Here is a 20,442-nt window from a genome sequence, read left to right as displayed (position 1 = left end):
TATCTTATTCTCATTACAGACTCTTTGTATCATGACCATGCCAAGGTAGAAACTTTTTATAAGTTTAAGACTCAGAAAATGATTTTCTTCTTAAATACAATAGCTTCACATTTAAGGGTTCCAAAAGTTACTAGAACACAGCACTTTGTAGAAAACATACAGCAGAATCAACTGTTCTTAAATATATTTTTCATTCTCAAATAAAAATTTCAGAACCTTAGAGACATTTTTTTCCCCTCAGCTGAAATTGCCTAAGGAATTATCTCTTCCTCTTCTACAGTAACTAATGAAAGAAGTAAGAATGAGAATGACACAGAGTAAGCAACTTGGATAAGACAGCTCTACAATGTTATAAAACTCACTGAGTTTTGGTGGTGGCAAGCGGGCAGACAATTGGTGACTGTGGTGAATTGTGTGATTGGCAGTGGCTGTGGCAAGCGATCGGCAGTGGCGGGCAGGCGGGTGAGCGATTGGTGGAAGTGACATTCCCCCCCAAAAAAAAGCTAAACAACTTAATTTTGGGTTTAAAAAATAGGGATCGTCTCATACATGGGGGTGTCTTATACACAGAAAAATACAGTAACTACCACTGCTTGATTTGGGCAAGTTCTGGAAATTATTACTACTCAATTATGCACATATTTACTCAAAAGAGAGTTCTAAATTCTTCAGTGATACTTGTTTCTTTTAAAAAAAGGATGCACAGGATTGTAAACTTAGCCTTCTAGTAAGTGATTTTGCTCAACCTTCTTAGATGTGTACGTGTTTTATCTGTAACTAGGCAATAACAACAACCAGATATAATTCTCCTCCCTACCCAACCCTTTTCATTTAAAACTATTGCGTGCATAACCATTCTGCAGTTATGCATAATCATTCTGCATCCGACTGTTGTTGACTTTCAAATTGATTCATGTTTATATGATAACTGGGTGTCATGACCTAGGACCCAGGTGGATGTTGTGGCCCAGGAAGTATGTCAGAACCATAGCAAACACACCTATGAGCATGCCTTCTCTCACAGAACACATCTCTGATACACAACTGGCCTCAGCCTGCCAAGTGCTGAGTCTGCATAAACACATTATCACAGCCACAACCACAAGTTATCCGTGCCATTGCCCTGAACTGGAAATATAGCAATCTATCTACTGCCTGCTTATTTTGCAAGGAATTCAGTGCTGCCTTGAAGCTCTAACAGCTTGCTAATTCACCCTGCACACCCTACCTGTGAATAAGAAGGTGCATTTCTGTATTTTGCTGGCATAGCACCCATTGTTGGCATCTCTTATCAGCTTCCAAAGCAGAGAGGAGCAAGCTAACATTGAGCAGAAGAAATATTGGGAAATCGTCAAGGAAGAGATACAGTAAATTTTCCTGACCTAGATTAGGCTACATGTAGCAGATAGCAGAAAAGCAACATTTTGTACGAGACAGAAGAATAGTGAATTTACAAACTTTGCTTAAAGTTACCTGTTGCCATAGTAATTAGGGGCAGGTGTTCTGACCAATGAAATTAGTTTTTGGAGTCCACAAGCTGCCAATGCGTTCTGCTATCCAATCATATTACTGAAAAGATCGCACATGAGGTGATCATGCATGTAATTGTAATAAAAGCGTCTTGAATTTTGTATTTGGGGTCTAGAATTTGAAGAATTCCTCTGGATCATTTATTCTTGCTGCAGCCTGCAATAAATATGAACTCTTTCCATGATGCTGCAGTCTTTATTTGGCTAAAGAGGACCGGCATATTTCCAGACCCCCTCTGTAGGGTAACATGCATACATGGGCATGGTGACATGGAGGTACCACCATCATTATATGTCAGAAATAAGTGGCATCCATTTCCATTGAAAGACTCTGAAATCTTTTAGCAAAATTGCTCCAAAATGATCTCATTCCAAGACTCATAGAATGGGCTTTAGATAAATAAATATCATTCACTAGCCACTGCAATCTGTCGACAGAGTACAAGCATATACAGTGGTACCTCGGGTTAAGAACTTAATTCGTTCTGGAGGTCTGTTCTTAACCTGAAACTGTTCTTAACCTGAAGCACCACTTTAGCTAATGGGGCCTCCGGCTACCACTGCGCTGCCACTGCCCAATTTCTGTTCTCATCCTGAAGCAAAGTTCTTAACCCAAGGTAATATTTCTGGGTTAGCAGAGTCTGTAACCTGAAGCGTATGTAACCCGAGATACCACTGTATAAACACTACAAGGCAGATAAAATTATCAAATTAAAATTATGAAAACTTATCTCTTGGGGTCCACTACCCTACTCTTTACACACACATCCCTAACTTTTCTACCTCCCCCAACCTCAGGTGCTTTGCTGCCTTCCTTCCTGCCGTCCAAATTTAGAAGGGGTTCCCCTTTCTTACATTTTACCCTGGCAGCCAGGTACACTACAAACCAAGGTAGCAGGAAAGGCTCCAGCTACACACCACCATTTCTACAAAACGCCTTTGGGCCCATGTGGCATCCAGGGGCTATTTTAGAAATGAAGATAGCAGGCAACTGCAGCCTTGTCTGGTACTTTGCTCTGGAGCACACCCAGCCACTCAGCAAAAATGTGTTGTTATTTTTTAGTTTTGGAAGACTTCAGGATCTCATTGGTGTTATGAAAGGTCTCAGCAGGCACTACATTAAGAAAAACATTGAGAAGCAGAAATGTACTTTAGGCTGCCATGGTCACATAACAACTCAAAGGAGGAAAGGCCTGATTCTTGTCTGTTAAAGTAGTGCATGGAGCAAAAAGGTAGGAAACTTAACACGTGTGGACATAATGCAATAGGCCTTTGCACACAAAGACACATATGTGAGAATAAACACTGACTGCTCTGCACATGTAAACACAGAGGCTCCAAGTTTGCATGGTTAGTACTGTATAGAAAATAAGCACATGAGCTGTCTCTTGTTCCTCAACCACAAAGCACAATAAAAATATTACTGGCAGGGTTACAAAAGATAATAAAATGCCCATTTAAATGCAAACTTTTTTAGTATGTCCAGCATATAAGTTTACAGTGCTACAGTACAGTAACATGAGAAGAGAATGTTTTGAATAAGTGGGTAATTGAATTAACTGAATCCTAAAGAAAGATTTCACATTCACATGCTTAAATGGATTAAAAATAGAATACTAGAACTGTCTGACTTCACTTTTTAATTTTAGCTTGGTGATGAACTGGCCCTAAATACTGAAAGGCACAGCAGTTTTTTTCTTCTTCAGCAAAGTGCTCATCATATGTTTATATGAAGGAAATGTAGCATGTTCTATTAATAACTCCTGCAGCCACGGTTAAATCTGTATACCCTGTGCATCAGGAGAATGCTTTTGCTAGCTACTATAGGTCAATCATTCTCAACATGCAATTGTAGAACTTTATGGAAACGCAAAGCATTTAACAGTTTAGTTATTCATTCCCCTAAGAAAATATGTTTATCAACATTTTAGTTAATAAACAATAATAATGTGCAAAAATGTCAGAAAAATAATGTGCAACACTGTATAAAGCTTTCATTTCTTTTAGAGAAGAAACATTGTATCTTTAATATATCATTGTGGACAATTGGCCGATTTCCAGTTCATGTCACTTTCACATATGTTCATCCGTAAAAATGTTTCATCCTGCTTCTGCATTTTTAATGGAAAAAATGATCAAAAAGAATAGTATTTTTAAACATGCTCTTTCTCAAAAAATGCATTTCTAAAAGCATTTTTATTCTTTTTTCAGCCATGAACTACAATTGGAACATTCAGTAGGTGCAAAAGCTAATTCCAACCCCTTGTTCCACACAACTAAACACATGGAGGGGAACCAAGATTACACTGGCTAACCCTGTCCTTAACATCTAAGATATTAGCCAAAGGTGTGAATAGCAATGTAAACTCCTATCATATCAGAGGTCCCAATAGGTGTACAGTTATACAGACCAGTGGCATAGCGTGGGTTGTCAGCACCCGGGGCAAGGCAAGTAATTTGCGCCCCCTAACCCGTGGATTTGCGCCCCCTAACCCTAACCCCCAGATGTTGCGCCCAGTGCGACCGGCCCCCCCTGCACCCCCCACGCTACGCCACTGATACAGACATAGGACAACTCCCACTCTTTGGTTGAAACATGGAAATTAGAGCCAGAAGACATGCAGAAGTGAGGCGCTGGTTCAGCCAGTATGATCGCTCTCCAAGCGTTCAGCCTTGGAAGAGAAAGTAGGAACAGGACTACAGGGTGATTTTATTTCCTGCTTTAGAAGCAGCTGATATTCTAAATGTGTTCATTTTTGAATTTCCAAGTGTGTATGTGCATGTATTAATGGAAGGCACTCTATATTTTCCTGTATAGTACAATAATCTGAGTAATTCTAACAGCCCATGATTATCCAAATCTAAACTATTCAAATAATAAATGGAGGTATTACTTGTATAGGCTTTTAAATGTAATGTAAATATATGGGGTCAAGCTTCTTTTGAAATGGAAGGGCATTTGAAAAGCAGTTTGTAGCATGCGGGTCATTTATTAAAAGGGGGGGCTGCACCGAGCTAGCAGAAGAAGTACTCTAAGAAACACTTTGGATCCCAACTCAAGATGGAAAAATGTTGCTACTTCTCTATTCTGACATTAAACTAATTGTGTCATGCTGGCCTTACAGTGGCAATACTGACTTCTGGGGTGGCACCATCGGCAATGGCGGACTCCCTCTGAACTGGAGGGACTAGCTCCGCGGGAAACAGGTCTTCTCCGCTACGGCGAAGTGGGGACCCTTTTAAAAATCACAGGCGGATGAAGCCTGCGACCATGGGACTCGGCGGGCACCTTTAGCGCCCCCCCAACTCGCTAAGGAACCCACTAACGGGCTCCAAAGTGAAGAGGGGGAAGTGGCGCAGTGCTGTGAGTCAACTGCTATTTCCGTGGAGTGAAGCCGCATAGCCGTTGCCGGAGAGCGCTGCCTTTTTCCTGGGACAATTTGGACTCTAAAATAAGCACCCGTGAGTACTTAGACTTTGAACAACTGGACATTAAATGGGGACTTGTGAGCAGAAGGAATTGGATCTTAAAAATCTATTTTAATTTGGTACGGAACGGGAAGGTCTAAACAGGAAGTCAGCCTTCTGTTCTTTTGTAGACAGAATAAAGCAAAGACAACGTAAACTAGAGCTCAGAAAATTGCCTTTAAAGGATTGGATTTCATCATTTAAATTTGTGGAACCCCCCTTCGACAGCAGGAGAATGGGGATCTTTTTCGGACTGTTTAAAGTAAAGCAACTTTCCTCCGTCCTGATCCTGGAGCGGGGTGTCAGGACTGACGTTTGAAGTTCATTGACCAGAGACAAGCGTTTTTGACAGATAGCTAAAAGAAGAGAAACATAGTGATTCCACTGCTTCCCTTCGCACTTTAAAGGAATAAATATTGACAAAGTATCTCAGAAAGGGAAACTTTGTTGCAAGAACAAATAGAAGTTTTCCCCCTAGAGGGAGACTGTGAAACTGTAACCAACTCCAGGGAGCCGTCCGCTGTTACAGATTACAATCGTGGGAATAGGCATTTCACCTTGCAGGACAATGTATTCAGAAGCTTTGTTGTGTGCTTTCTATAAAACAAATGCCCTACTGGAACAGTTACATGAGAAGGTGAATTTGATGGTGACTTCGACTGGAAATTTTGAACAGGCAGTGGGAAATTTTGAACAGACAGTGGGAAAATATGTGGAGCCCACCCAGGAATTAAATCAGGAGTGTGTCCTGACAGAACAGGCGCAACAGGAATATGAGTTTTCGGATTTGACAAATGAACTTGGAAAAAGCCAGATTTGGAAAGAAAAAGTTTGGTTTAGCTTGGAAATGGGGGGCTGGATTGACCCCCCTATGCTGGGATGTTTGGACTTTTCAAATCTGGCAATGGGCCGTGAGATGTTTGGGATTGTGGGGGCTCTTAATTTTGGAGGGTCTTTGAAACATGCTTTTAAATACCATATGGAATTCAGTGTTGAATATGGAAAAGGGGCTGATCTGTCGAGAAGGGTTAAAAATATTGCCAAGCTGGAGTTACCACGAGCAGTTGAGGATTGGAGAATAATGAATTTGTTTTTAAATGTTCTTAATTGTTTGTGGTGTATTTTTGTATTTTTTTTCTGTATCTTTTTCTTATTTTTGAATTTGTATTCGTATGATTGGAAGGGGTTTGTTTTTTTCTTTTTCTACTTTGTTAACTATTTTTATTTTGTATTTTCTTCTGCTTTTATTTTATTTTGTAACACTTTGAAAATCTCAATAAATATTTTATTAAAAAAATAAATACAGTGGCAATACCAACTGAGATGCTAACATAAATCTTTGTCATTCTAATGCAATTGCAATTTTATCTCAGATTTGCTTGTATCCCTATTTCTTTACTATTCTGATTTCATTTTTACAACTCTTCCTTGCTTCATAATTTTGAAAATGCCTCAAATGTTTCTGAAATATTTTCTCATAGAAGCACTCAATGTTCAGTGACACTCAATCATCCAGGCCTAACTTCTTGTTTAGCATGCAGAGATTGTTATATTCTATTTCCCTTCAAACTCTTCATCTAACACTGATTTAGGCACAGTTCCCTCTTCTGCCTGGCTCAGGCATCAGTAACATCATATTTCTGCTATGAGAGTGATGACCTCTGCTTAAGATAGTCTTGCAACAAATGAAGTGCAAGACCACTTAAAAGCTGGATCGATGACAGTAAGTGATCCTTTTATTTTACATTGGATGTCTTTCTTAAATCAAATATGCTGTCTTATTGCCAGGCATTTTAAAACATCTTTATAATCTTAGTCAAAAGACAGTATGCTTTTCAAAGGTTATTTTGATTCTTTTTCTTTTCTGTCTGCATCAGTAAAATAGCTGGTAAACTTTTCAGTGAAAGAGCAGTCATTTAAATTAGATTTTGAAATACAATTTGGTCAATACGGGCATAACGAACTATTGCTGGTGACAGAAATATTCCTGAGGTAGAGGACAACCAAAAGCCTGAATATAAAAGGAGAGAGAGGAGCAGCTTTTCTTCTTTCTTCTACTTGATATATAGTTTAAGAGATCTTCTTTCACTTTGCCTTCATATGTTATTAAATACAGGCATTATTTTTAACTGATTTATGGAAGAGCTTCAGTTTTACCCTGTGAAGAAAAGGCTGAAGGGATTTTAAATTCAGACACAGCCAATAAAAAGTTATTTCTCTTTGTCTACACTGAAATAAAAGGCAGGCAGAGTTATGGTTTTGCAAAGTTCCATGCCCATGCTCTAATGTAAATTGATTACACTGAGAAAATCCCAAGAGCAAAGATTTCATTTTATCAGGATTCAAACAGGAAAATTCCACAAACTAGAAAGTTAAAATTGTCAAATTCAGTGGCTGCAGAATAATTATCTCAAGTAAGCAGCATATTCAAAAAAAATTTATCTAATAAAAAACTTCAGTCAAATTTAATTGGGTAAACTGTGCATTGCTAAGCAGCATAACACGTTCTAACAGTGCCGGCTTAAAAATAGACCAATACTGTAAAGAAGAAAGGAGAATGATAGCTCTGATATATTGGAGGACTTCAGGTAAGGGGCACATGAATTTCTGCTATGATCCATAAGTGAAGCATGATGCGTTGAAGTTTTTTTAGCTCAAAGGTGAGATTTCCTTCTGGGCAACTTTCAGGAGGGGGACAGTCACATGCCAGTGAGTGTTAGGGCCAGAGGCAAAAATAGGCAGAGCAATGGATGTAAAAGTTGCCTTTGTACAAGAGAATATACTCCCACACCTCTATCTTCCATCCAACGAGCGTCATTATCAGAGTTCAAGGACACATTCCAGCTAGGCGAAAACACTCAATGTAGGTAGGTGTGAAGCAGAGCCAATGATGGGTGTGGCCTAGAGAGAATGGATATGACTAGGAAGTGGTTGAGGCATGGAGAGAGTCCCAAAGACCAGACAGATATGGAGAGCAGCATTTGGCCCATGGACATGACATTCCTCAACCTGACCTACTGGATGATTCTCCCCAAATGCTCTCTCCTGAGAAGCATAAGCAACCATTGTGTGTGACCCAATGGCTCTTCACTCATTTGTGTGAAAGGAAATACTCCATGTACCTAATAATTTGTCAATACGCATGGTCTTCTGTGTATAAAAAATGCTGCATCACAGATAATGCATTCAAATTGACATGGCAACAATGAGTAGAAATATGAAATGTGAGATTAAGAATCATTAATCAGATGGCAGGCATATAGCAAAAACAGGTTCTAATAAATTTATTTTTAGGATGCACTCCTAAAAGTTGATACACCTCATTCAAAACCTTGCTGGGCTCTCATCAGCAGGGCAGAAGTAGATCCCTCTCTCCCCCTTTAATCAATATGCCGCCCATTACGAGGAGGGAAATACTCTATGCAGGCTCGATAGCTAGCATACTTAATTCCCCTGTTGGGGGCTTTTGGGGAAACTGGGCAGATGTTGGTCCACATCCAGTCCTACCAACAGTGTGAATCAAAGATCAGTAGGGGCAGGGTTTCTGTGGTGGCAAGTTTCTATGACGGCAAGGAGGAGGAATCTTGACATTGGTTCTACCTCTCTGAAATCACAGCTTGCTTGCTTGTTTTGCACTGAGAAAGGGGTATCTGGTACTTTCTGTGTCCCTTGGGATAACACTTAGCCTGGCTGCAATCCTAACCCCATTTATCTGGAACTAAGCCCCACTGAATTCAAGGGGAATTTCTTCTGAAAAGGCATGGTTAGGACTGTGCTGTAAAACTTATTTTATCAAGCTTTTCTTAGTTCTTCAATGTTGAATTGCGCTTTCCCAATTCAAAGCTTTCCTGATGACATATAACTTACCTAATCATCATAACTGAATAAAAATGGGGGAGAAATTATAACCAAGCATTCTTTTTTTTCTAGATAATTAAATGCATATTCTACTAACTGCACATCACATGCGACATTTCCCAGCACATCAGTAAGGAATGTTTTTCTATTTTGCTTGAGTCCACAGTTAGAATGCTCCTGGATTTAAAATTTTAGGTCAGTATAACATTCCTGCACATATTTGACCACATCCACAGTATACCTCCATTTCTCTATTCTGTTCCCAAATTCCTTCTCCCAGTTTCATCTTCACCCTTCAGTCAGTAGCAGACAGTGTAGTGGAGCTACACCACTCACCTTAACTCCCTCTGTCTGCATCAATGCTGCATACAGGGATGGAGAGATGGAGGAGCATAGACATAGTACAGTATAAAAACACATCAGCAGGAATGTCAGATTGGTTCTGCTACTGTGTTTGTACCATACTGATCTCACCTCTCACTATTGCAGCAGCAGCAAAGCTGGAGAGAGCTCAGTTGTGTGGTGTACCACTGCATGCTGAATGTTTCTGCCTTCAGTACTGGAAGGTATCACTTGCACCAAATGCTGAGATATTAACCAAGGAGCTCTTATGATTTTAGAACCTAGAATGATTGTTTAGGAGATGGTTGCAATGAATCAGTATGGCATATGGTAAAAAATATATTTCCTTCTAGTCTACTTTCTTGAACAGTATGAATCCTTGCTCTGGATCATGACAATTCATAGGTGTACTTGTAACTTAACATAACTGCATAAGAACAGCCTGCTGGATCAGGTCAGTGGCCCATATAGTCCAGCATCCCCTTCTCACAGTGACCAACCTGATGCCTATGGGAAGCCTTTCTCCACCTCACCTTTTCTTCCTTCCACTAGCCACCCTTTCCACTGCTTCTGTTGACTATAGTTGTTACTGGTCTAGTTCATTTTTCTCATGTTACAGCTGGTTGTGAGCAGCGGGGGGGGGGGATTCTAGTTTAGTGGGGGGAAATGGGATTTTTTAGTGTACAAAAATTCATCATCCTTTAAATCATAGAATTCAAAGAATTGTAGAATTGGAAGGACCCCTGATGATCATCTAGTCCACCCCTGCAATACAGGTAAGCGTAGCTGACCCATACAGGAATCAAACTTGCAACCTTGACATTATCAGCACCATGCTCTAACCAACTGAGTTTATCTCAAAAAGCAGAGAATTATTGAAAATGATTACTTAATTGTGATAGCATATTCTGGTACTTAAGGCATGCATATCTAATATCAGATTACAGTGGTACCTGGGGTTACAGATGCTTTAGGTTATGTGATTTCGGGTTGCGCACCGCGCCGAACCCAGAAATACCGGAACGGGTTACTTCCGGGTTTCAGCGCTTTGCGCATGCGCAGAAGCGCTGAATCATGACCCGTGTGTGCACAGACGTGGCACTGTGGGTTGCGAACGCTGTGGGTTGCGAACGTGCCTCCCACACGGATCACATTCGCAACCCAAGGTTCCACTGTATTTCTCATTCCTTCCAACGTATTACTTCATGTGTGACAGCTCACGCTATTCAGTGAGAGGCAACCCTCAACTCTGGCTTTTCCATGGTGCAAAGGGAAGCAACAGCAAGTAGGAAGTGGATAAATAGCATTGCAAAAGGAGAACTTGGTTCATGGTTCTCTTGAGTCATACACACTCTTATTTTGCTCTTTGAAGATCCTGCTATCACTTGCTCTCTCCACTCCTTTCACTCTCTCAGTGTATTTGAAAGCATTGTCTTAAAACTCCCTACGTCTTAATATCCTTTTAAAGGGGCTTGCTGTTTGTCCCACATTTTTAGGATGTGAAATATCTGACTGAGCATGGCAGAGCATTCTCTATACTAGCATCAAAATTGTGGTATAGGGTTTCCAAAGAGGCCTCTCAAGCATCTCAGACTAAATATTTTTCCCTACCCAATTTTTCAAACTTGGCCCAAAGTTTGTCCTAGCCTCTGATTTCATTTTGTAGCACCAGCTTTTTCATTTGATCTGTTATCACAGTGATGGGAGTTCAGTATACTCAATTGCACTCCAGCCAATCACAAAGAGATGAGCTGCCTAGAATGTATAGCTAATTTTACTTTGTTTTTTAAAAGTATTTAAGAATTCTCTTCACATAGGGAAAAAAATCTTTCTTTCTTTTAAAAAAAAGAAGTCCAATAATTAAGAGGATAAAGCTACAAATTATTTCTGGATAGCTCATTTACATGCCTTCACAACTCACAATCAGGGTCAGACTTCTCACAGAAAATAGGAAGGAAAGCTCCTGTATGTGTAGTGACCTTGAATAAAGCTGTAAAGTGAAGGAAGAGCATGATGCATAAGTGGGAGGAGGGTGGTGACCGGCAAAGAATGTGCCAAGTGCCCAGGTGGCGAAAGAGTAGAGTACAAATAGGTGGCTTGGCGAATATGGATACTCATGAATGTTAAGAAGTGCTAATAGGAAGCATTTAAAGAAGATAAATAGAGATAAGAGTAGAGAATTATACTTGTTAACCAATACAATTTTTATTCTTGTATAAAAGAAACGAAACCCAAATCTCCAGCACTCTTTTGACATGTGGATTATTTTATCAACAGGCCTCATTTTATTTACTGTTTCTGAACTTGCATGAAACATTATAACATTATAACCATTAGCATGAAATAGCTATAAAAAGACAACCAATCTTTTTTGAATAACAAACAGTTTATAGATGGTTTAAGTTGTCAGCACATAATTTTCTTTACAGGGGATGCATTTGGGCATGACCTTTTATTAAAAAATGAAATGATAAAATGCTAAATTTGTTATCAAGTACACATGGAGATTATAAAGCGATCTCCTTTACTTCTTTTACACTCTGATGAATATTAATTACTTATTTTTTATCTTTAAATACCCTTTGGCATTGTAATCATAATGAATGAGTACCATCCACCGTATTATTTTTATTTATTTTTGGCCAGGTGGGAGAAAGCAGTGAGTTACAGAAAATATATCTAATAAGTGATAGTGTGGAAAAAGTTTTGTCCATGATATATATACCAAGTCCCCAAAAGCAGGAAAAATCCTAAACTCTTTAACATGTCATATGAGAGTAAATGCCTCTGAAATAATTGTGGCTACTTCAGTCATTTATTTCATAAAATTTATATACCACTGAATTGCAAGAAAAAAACTCACAAGCAGTTTTACTTGACACTGACAAACATACACAGAACAGTCACAGACAGGTATGAACAGAATCACAGAAAAGCAATTCCCAAGCTGTTTAATAATCCACTGTATTAAAAGCTGCAACTTACACTGAGTATGCTGACACCTCTTCTCTTGAGAGTGAGTGATGCAGTCTTAGTTGCATAGGCAGTGGCACTTAGAGAACTGGTGTGTGGGTGTGTGTACACACACAAAATGTTCAACATGGTGTGCTTTTGTTCAGAGTTCCAGCTATTCCACTGCATTCACCCTCCCCTGCAGCTTACTCCCCCCCATCACCTAGCATTCGATGATTACTGAGCATGCCTGAGCCTAATTAGGATTAGGTTGGTTCTTTTGTGGAGAGGGGGTTAGGCTGGGGTGGGCACACTGGTGCCTAAATCCAACCTGCATTAAAATATTGGATTTCTCAATGGGTAGCTCTTGATTTCTACAGACAGCTCTCACTTGTGCTCCTTACATACATTTAAATACAGTGGTACCTTGCGGGACGCGGGTGGCGCTGTGGGTAAAAGCCTCAGCGCCTAGGGCTTGCCGATCGAAAGGTCAGCGGTTCGAATCCCCGCGGCGGGGTGCGCTCCCGCTGCTCGGTCCCAGCGCCTGCCAACCTAGCAGTTCGAAAGCACCCCCGGGTGCAAGTAGATAAATAGGGACCGCTTACCAGCGGGAAGGTAAACGGCGTTCCGTGTGCTGCGCTGGCTCGCCAGATGCAGCTTTGTCACGCTGGCCACGTGACCCGGAAGTGTCTCTGGACAGCGCTGGCCCCCCGGCCTATAGATGTGAGATGGGCGCACAAACTGGCCCGCTCGGGCAGGGGTACCTTTACCTTACCTTGGATTACATACATTTCAGGTTACATACGCTTCAGGTTACAGACTCCGCTAACCCAGAAATAATACCTCGGGTTAAGAACTTTGCTTCAGGGTGAGAACAGAAATCGTGTGACGGCAGCGTGGCAGCAGCAGGAGGCCCCATGAGCTAAAATGGTGCTCCAGGTTAAGAACAGTTTCAGGTTAAATATGGACCTCTGGAACGAATTAAATACGTAACCAGAGGTACCACTGTATAGCTTATCAGTGTGAACTTGGAAATAAGCTATCCAGTTTTGTCCAACCTTTCTACAATTCTATGATTCTATGTGGCTCTTCCTCCATCCTCTTTTCCCGGCCACTCCACTGTTCTCCATCTACCATATGACTATTTTCCTCAAAACAATTCCAATGGCACTGAGCACACTTGGTCTTCATTGGACTGTTTTGTCAAGTTACCCTCTCAGAGTTCTTTTTTCCTTATTTGTATACTTCTGCAAACCTTTGTGTTTTTCCAAGTCTACTAATATCTCCCTGTTGTTCATTTTGGTTTCATAAGCAACAGTGCTCAAAGGGCTCGATCATAATTAGAATGTAGGATGGACATATAAAATCACTTAGCCAAGAAAAAAACTGTTCAGATTGAATTACAATTGTGAATAAATTAAAATACCTTGAGAAACAGAAGTTTCACTACCTATGGTCCCCCCTGGAAACCATGGGGAGTACAGGCATTGCAACTTCATGAGAATTATGTTAAATCTCTCGGCAAAATCTTTTCAAATTTAATGAATACCTGATGGGAAGAAAAAAACTAGTTATCCTGTAAGTAAGCAATGCTTTCCATCTCAAAACAGCCAAAATAAAATAATAATAAATCCAAGGTTATAATCCTATAATAAGATACATCAGCAGGGGAGCTTTAGAATATGGCATATTTTCATATACAGTGCAGCTAGTGTAGATGCGATAGCACAGCTCCTTAGATACACCATGCAAACTCCACATTACCTGATGTGAATCCACTAACAGAAAGCCCAAAACTGGCTAGAGAAAAGGGTTTGACAGGCTAAAGAGTGGACATATGCCACTCAGATCCTCATCCCACCTACAATGTTAGTATAATGCTACACTGACCATACATCTAATGTAAGCAAAAACTTACCTGCTGAAACAACAGAGAGCCAAAAATAAAATAAAAAATTCCTTCCCTCATCCTGCGTTGCCCACATCATCACAACAGAGTACAGAATTCAGCCCATCATAGTGCATAAAGAACAGTATATAAACCCTAGACAAGGAGACCGCATTACAGGGGCACACAGATATATCTCGCAGACGCTGACCTCACATCATGCACACTGAGAACACACAAAGAAGAACTATGGGAAAAGAGCACTCATATTTAAAAAAGTACCTCATGCAAACAGCCTTGTCTCAGAACATATATTAGAAAGAGACTATTAGGAAAACTTCCTATCCCAGAACGTTTCAGATGTTTTCAGCTGCTTCACCTTAGAACTCCAGACACAACAGCTACAGCCAAACCACTCTGATAATTAGATATGCAAGCTCCTCCTCTTGGTTGCATGGAAGGGGGATGTGAGCATGTGATCCTGAGGCTCCCTAGAACACATACGCACCCTGTCATCATGTAAGCACAACCGTTGTCCATTGGATTCCATCAACAGACATGAAATAGCTATGGCAGTAATTATGAATGAGTTGCCAAAACAATGAAGGCATTAACATTTCTACAATGCAAGTGGAGCTTTGCTAGATCTTATTAAGGATTTAAAACAACAGCTTGTAATTGACAGTTAATAAACTTAAAGAGGCATAGGACAACAGATTGATCACATCTTTATAAATCAGAACTTGCCACAAAGCCCATAAAGGGAATAATAAAAGTAATAAAAGGAAAAATTCATAACTGAAATCACAATGTTTAGCTGCAAACAGTTAGTCAGAATAAAATGCTGTCACAAACATTTTTAAAAACTACAATTTAAAATGATGACTGTGAAGAATTCCAGAATTAGTCTCTATTATGTACAATTGTAGAGCATTTGCTCCCTTAAAATTCCTAATGTATAATTTTTATGAATTTAAAGAAAAAATATATTAACTGAAATATTTTTCTGTGATTTGTTCCTCTTTAGAGAGAAACTTCTTAAGAAGTATTTAGAAAATTGATCATGTGTTAATTTCATAGGCAGTTACAGCATTTGAATGAACTCAGTTTTTTTAGAGAGTAGACTGATTTAATAAAATAAACATTTCCTAGTGTCTCCACTCATGGGAACAGCAATATTAAATTCCCAGTTTCTAAAAACTCTGGGTAATTTTGTTGCAGTTAACAGGAATTCACTGTCATGTGTTTGCTTAATTTAGGTAAATTCTCATCATTCTATTGAGAATAATACACATCATGGAATTTACAGGCATTGTTGCAATTCCAATCCATGTTCTGTGGAAATCAATGATCCTTTCCCCTTTACAGTCTACAAAAGTACCATGTTCTACAGGACCATTCCAAATTGGCTAATGACTGGAACTACCGGTAACAATGAAACACAGATAAGAAGGGAAATCTCTATTCATAAGGGGTTTCTGCAATCTTTGAAAGGAAAGCATTTCCACTTAATATTACACTTCTTCTACCTCAGAACTTTCTCTAAAAGGCTTCAAAAGCTTTTTCCCATGCTGCATAAATCTCACAATGAAAGTCTTTCCAAATGTTACGTGTCGTATCCCACAGGGAAACTGAAAAAAGTTTGTATACTTATGAGATATTAAACAGCAAATAGTCTGTTTCTATATTCCATTTTGTGCACCAGACAGCAGCTGATATACACATGGTCCATTTCTTCATGTACACCAAACAGCAGCAGGTGAAATAAATTATGAAAGAACCATAAAATTATGGTGGACCTTCATTTCCCCCTGAATCTTCTATTTCTCTTAAATGCCAACATCTTTCAGTTTGGATTACCATGCTTACCACCGGGTTTTAAGAACTCTTAGTTCTGGTTGACTATCTTATTAATCACTGTCAAAGAAGTAGTTCATTAGGTATACAATGTGTTATGTGATATGTTTAAGACAAAACTAACATATTTAGACACAACATGTGGTAAAAGTAATTCGATGTGGAACTTACCATAAAGAAAAATATAGCTTAGTAAGCTTCTGATTAGTTCTTTTTGCTGTTTCTTAATATGTGTGAACATCAATTTACTTCCTGTTTATTTTTACAAAAGTGGCAAGACGGGGGAGGGGGGAGTTTATCTGACATGTCCTTCATCTGGACTGAGGGGTGGGCTAAGGCAGTGGAAATCAAAATCCCAAAACGGAGAAACTTATTTGTTATTTATATGAAACTTTCAAATACATATAAAACACCCACAAAGGAATGATAATACGAAACTCATTTGGAAAGTCAAACCACTAGAAATATAATTATAAGCAAACTATATCAAAAGCTTTTTTTGTTACAAAGACTAATCCTACATCTTGATGCCTCACACCAGTCAACAGAAAACAAAATAAATCAGTTTTAAATAAGTAAACTGAAACTTCAATAAGCAAATCTTACACTACTGTGTCTTAAATACTATGTCAAAAAGAGCAACTAAATTAGATTATTTCAAGAGTTTCTTTTCTTAACTGGAAACCAAATCTGTTTTGGGACATAAGGTGCGAAAGGCCACATCTATTCTTGGTATTTCATTAAGTGAGCTTTCCCCACAACTCTTGCAGTATTTACTTTTCCCAAAAATGTTTGTTTTTAGGGAATTGTTGATAGGAAATCTTAATACTGTATCAACATATGTAAAACAAGAACACTAATAGCACGTGGTCCTAAGCATGCTCATTTGGAAGAAATGGGAGTATAGAACTTGCATCATCATTATTCATATATTACAGTACAACTCTATACAGGTCTTCTCAGAAGTACGTCACACTGTGTACAAGGGGCAGGGAGTATAGAACTCATATTAAAATCTGCAATCCATGAAAAGGCCCAGATCAAATCCTGACATTCCCTTGAAGGATTTATTCACACAGCTTTGTCATTTTTTTTCAACTTATAGTGGCTAGAAATTGGGAAAAAGCCAGATATGCTTAAATCATGTTGATGGCAGGATTATAAGGGACAATCCAATCTCTTGCTGCAGTCTTCCTTTCTTACTCCCACTGGTCTGAGAACAGAATTCTCCCAGAACTAACCTCTACTGTAGATGTTATCAAGGATGTGCACGCACATTCCTCAATCATACTTTTAAGTCTGGAATCCTATACACATTTACTTGGTTGCAATTCCCACTGTGCTCAATATGGCTTACTTACTTCTAGGCACATAGAGGATTTCAATTTAAGTCTGATTAAACTTGAAGTGGATTGCTGCCTCTAAAATTTGTTTCATCCAGTCCCTTCTGATGCTGTTTATTTCCCATCAGTGTTATTTCAATAATTTTCCCCCATCATGTACCATCGTGGTAAATGCATCATAGATATCCAAGATCTATTGGTTTCGATTGCAAGCTCTCAAACATCGCGCTGCCACAACCTTCTGCCCTCTCTTCAGAACTCCGCTCACCCAGCCAGAATACAGCCAAATCTTTTTCATGTCTATAAGACCATTGCCTAAACATGCCCATATACCGGTAATTTCATCCAGATTCCACATTCTTAAGGAGCGGCTGCTTTCCCCATCTGCGACCTAGGCTCTTCACTAATCCTCCACCCCCTAGGAAGTCAGATGTTCCAGTTTAAAAATCCTAAATCAGGTGGCATTTATGCATTCCCACTCAAACAAAGAACAGGTGAAATAATGTAATCAGTATATCGCAGGTGCCTAACCAAAACTGATATTATGTTTGAAACACTGGAATACACATCTACAAAGTGTTTTTATGTGAACTGCAGGACATGGGGGATAAAGAGTTAACATGAAGTCCGCAGAAAGATGCTGCCTTGCCCAAGGCCACCCAGTAAGCTACACAAACTCAATATCTGAGCGGAGATTTGAAGGGTCTCCCATAAACACAGCACTCAGTATTTCTCATCATGTTTTAAATTACTTTTAATATGTAATAATTTGATTTGTTAGAAGATTTAAACTTCTATATTAATTTAGGATACAGGATGCTGCATTCTTACTCCTTCTCTTCCTTACAATTTCCCCACTACACAAAACCGTATTTTTCCAGATTAAAAACCACACCCCACAGCAAAAATTACTATATTCCATCTGAAATTGTACCCTTTCTATAAATGTAAATGTAAAGCTATTAGCTAAAACGTTATAATTATGAGATTTAGTCAATGGTTGTGTATAAACGAATATATAACTTTCAATGTATAATGCTTATAATTACACCTGTGAAAAATATTTCTGTCCAGAAAGCGCAGAATACTTCCTTACCAGTATACTGGACTGAATTGCTAAGAGTTTAATCAAGTTCTTTCCTATAAAGAGTTAGGACTGCTATTTCATTTGTTTTACTATAAAATAATAAACATTTTACCTGCCATTTTACATATTTTTACAATAATATCAATTTTTAACCATTTTATGAGTAGGAATATTAGAATACTGGTGAATCTTGTAAAACACAGTTCACTTCTGCTTCAGCAATATGAAAATAAATAGAGCAAAACAAAATGTATGTGATGACAATTAAGTACCTACAAGCAAAGCCATTTTCGGAACTTTTCTACATGTGTAAAAGTAATAGAAAATAATTAACAGTCAAAATAATTTGACGGCCTACTCTCTGAGTTGTTCTTCTAATAGCTGTTTTAATTTAACTTGATTTAATACCGTCTTCAGTTCACAAAACACTTTTCAGAATTCTTATGCCAATCACTTTCTATATTAGTTTCCAAATGTTTCAGAAAATGAACCCAATAACAACATGTATCTAAACATTTTCTGTTTACTACAGTTAATATTGAAGCATATTAATTATGTCAACATGCAATAAGAGATTAAATTATGCAACGCAGTTACAAATACCGCGATCAAGTTCCACTACCATAGATGGAAGTTTGACATTTGCAATTTTACGCCATGCTTCCATGATAAAGAATGGCTGGAACTATCTTCTTTAACTCCATTTTTTAAGACACATAATGATAGCAGGTTGTGTATTTCAGCATTAACCAACAAAAATGTTTCTGAAAAATATATTGTTTTAGACCACTATAATTTCTCATAAAGTTGTCGTGCTTAGGCTGCAATCAAAAACATGAAGAAATAAGCCCCACTGAACTCAGTGGTTCAGTGAGAAAATAGTTAGTTCTGAGAAAATATGCAAAGGATTGCATGGATAGAAGAACAATCAGAAAATAATATTGAAATATGCTTCCATCAAATGTTGTGGTTGTGGAACCCCCCAAAATAATGTATAAGTAAGGTCTACAGCGCCATACCATATTTTGAAGGCCTAGATCATCTTTCTCAATGGGAGGCAGTTTTACAAGTGCGCAGATATTAAGAAAGCTAGGATTACTCCACAAACCACCACAGTCTTTCTTCTTCATACAGCAAATTTGATGAATCAACAGAAAGAACTACTTTCTCTGGGACCTCTAGGCAATGATATTAAAAGCTGACTTTTTACCACATGCAAAATTATCGCTCCACCATGTCTTTTTAAGTCATCAAGGCAAGCTATGACTCTTATAGCAATGTCTGCTATTGTAACCACTTTCCGATTTATTTAAAATTTAGCCAGGATTTATTTTATACTAATGTTCTAGCCAGATTTGGGGGGGGGGGTGTGGAACCTTTGAATCCAATACATATAACCACTTTCCTTCAGGCCTATGGCATCTGTTACACAGTGTTATTTCAATTTCAGCTAATCTTCAGGCGTTTCATTTAATTAAGAAGAAAATACATAGAGCCCATGGGCAGATTAACATACCAATTTTCCTCCACGATGGATATGTGTGGAAATTGAAATAGATCAGTCTGCTGTAATTATGCAAACTTTCTTATCAGTGTTTTTACGACCGGTACGATTGCAAAAAGCAAGCCCATTTCACCAACTGGGGTTGTTGCTCTTTACATACAGCACCAACTTGTCCTGAATTTCCATTCCCGCACATCTAATTCCCATCGAGGCCTTAGCAAGAGGAGCCTTTAAAAAGTGGGCAAGAAATGCGAAAGCTGCAACATTCATATGTGAACAAGAAGAGTGTAGAAGAAACACTCTCATGCTTGTAAACATAAGATGAGCGAGACTTTCTCCCTAAAAGAAAATGCAGCGGGTGACCAAAGCGGAGGAACTAAATTGAGCCACATCCATAGGATTTTATATATCAAAGAAAATCTCACCGCTGCTGCGGAAGGTCAGAAAGAATTTTTTTTTTTTAATCCCTGGAGAATAAAATGGGGGTCCCTTTTTTGGTATGTGCCCCACGCGGAGGGAAAGACCGCTGAAGTTATTAAACAATCCCTGAGGGAAGCCTATATGCAAACAAACCTCGCTGGCCCTGCGCTGAAGAGGGAGGAGAGAAAGCGCCA

The 20,442-nt window shown here is 38.9% G+C and overlaps 1 protein-coding gene across 6 annotated transcripts in view; it reads right to left on the bottom strand.

Moving 5' to 3' along the window:
- Positions 1–20,442, bottom strand: part of RBM20 (RNA binding motif protein 20) — a gene marked incomplete at its 5' end in the record, with an annotated part of 106,351 nt that overhangs the window by 79,690 nt on the left and 6,219 nt on the right. The window contains one exon of one of the 6 annotated variants that reach the window (XM_082225031.1): positions 14,320–14,339. The exons of the other annotated variants lie outside the window; for them this stretch is intronic. Coding sequence (XP_082081157.1) covers positions 14,320–14,324 — 5 coding nt within the window. Of the gene's footprint in view, positions 1–14,319; positions 14,340–20,442 lie in introns of those variants that run through there. 6 annotated transcript variants of the gene reach the window in all.

Source organism: Podarcis vaucheri (genome assembly GCF_965113315.1).
Source record: "Podarcis vaucheri genome assembly, chromosome: 5".
NCBI classification, from domain to species: domain Eukaryota; kingdom Metazoa; phylum Chordata; class Lepidosauria; order Squamata; family Lacertidae; genus Podarcis; species Podarcis vaucheri.
Note: the sequence above shows the minus strand (reverse complement) of the source record. Positions and strands in the feature narration are given on the sequence as shown.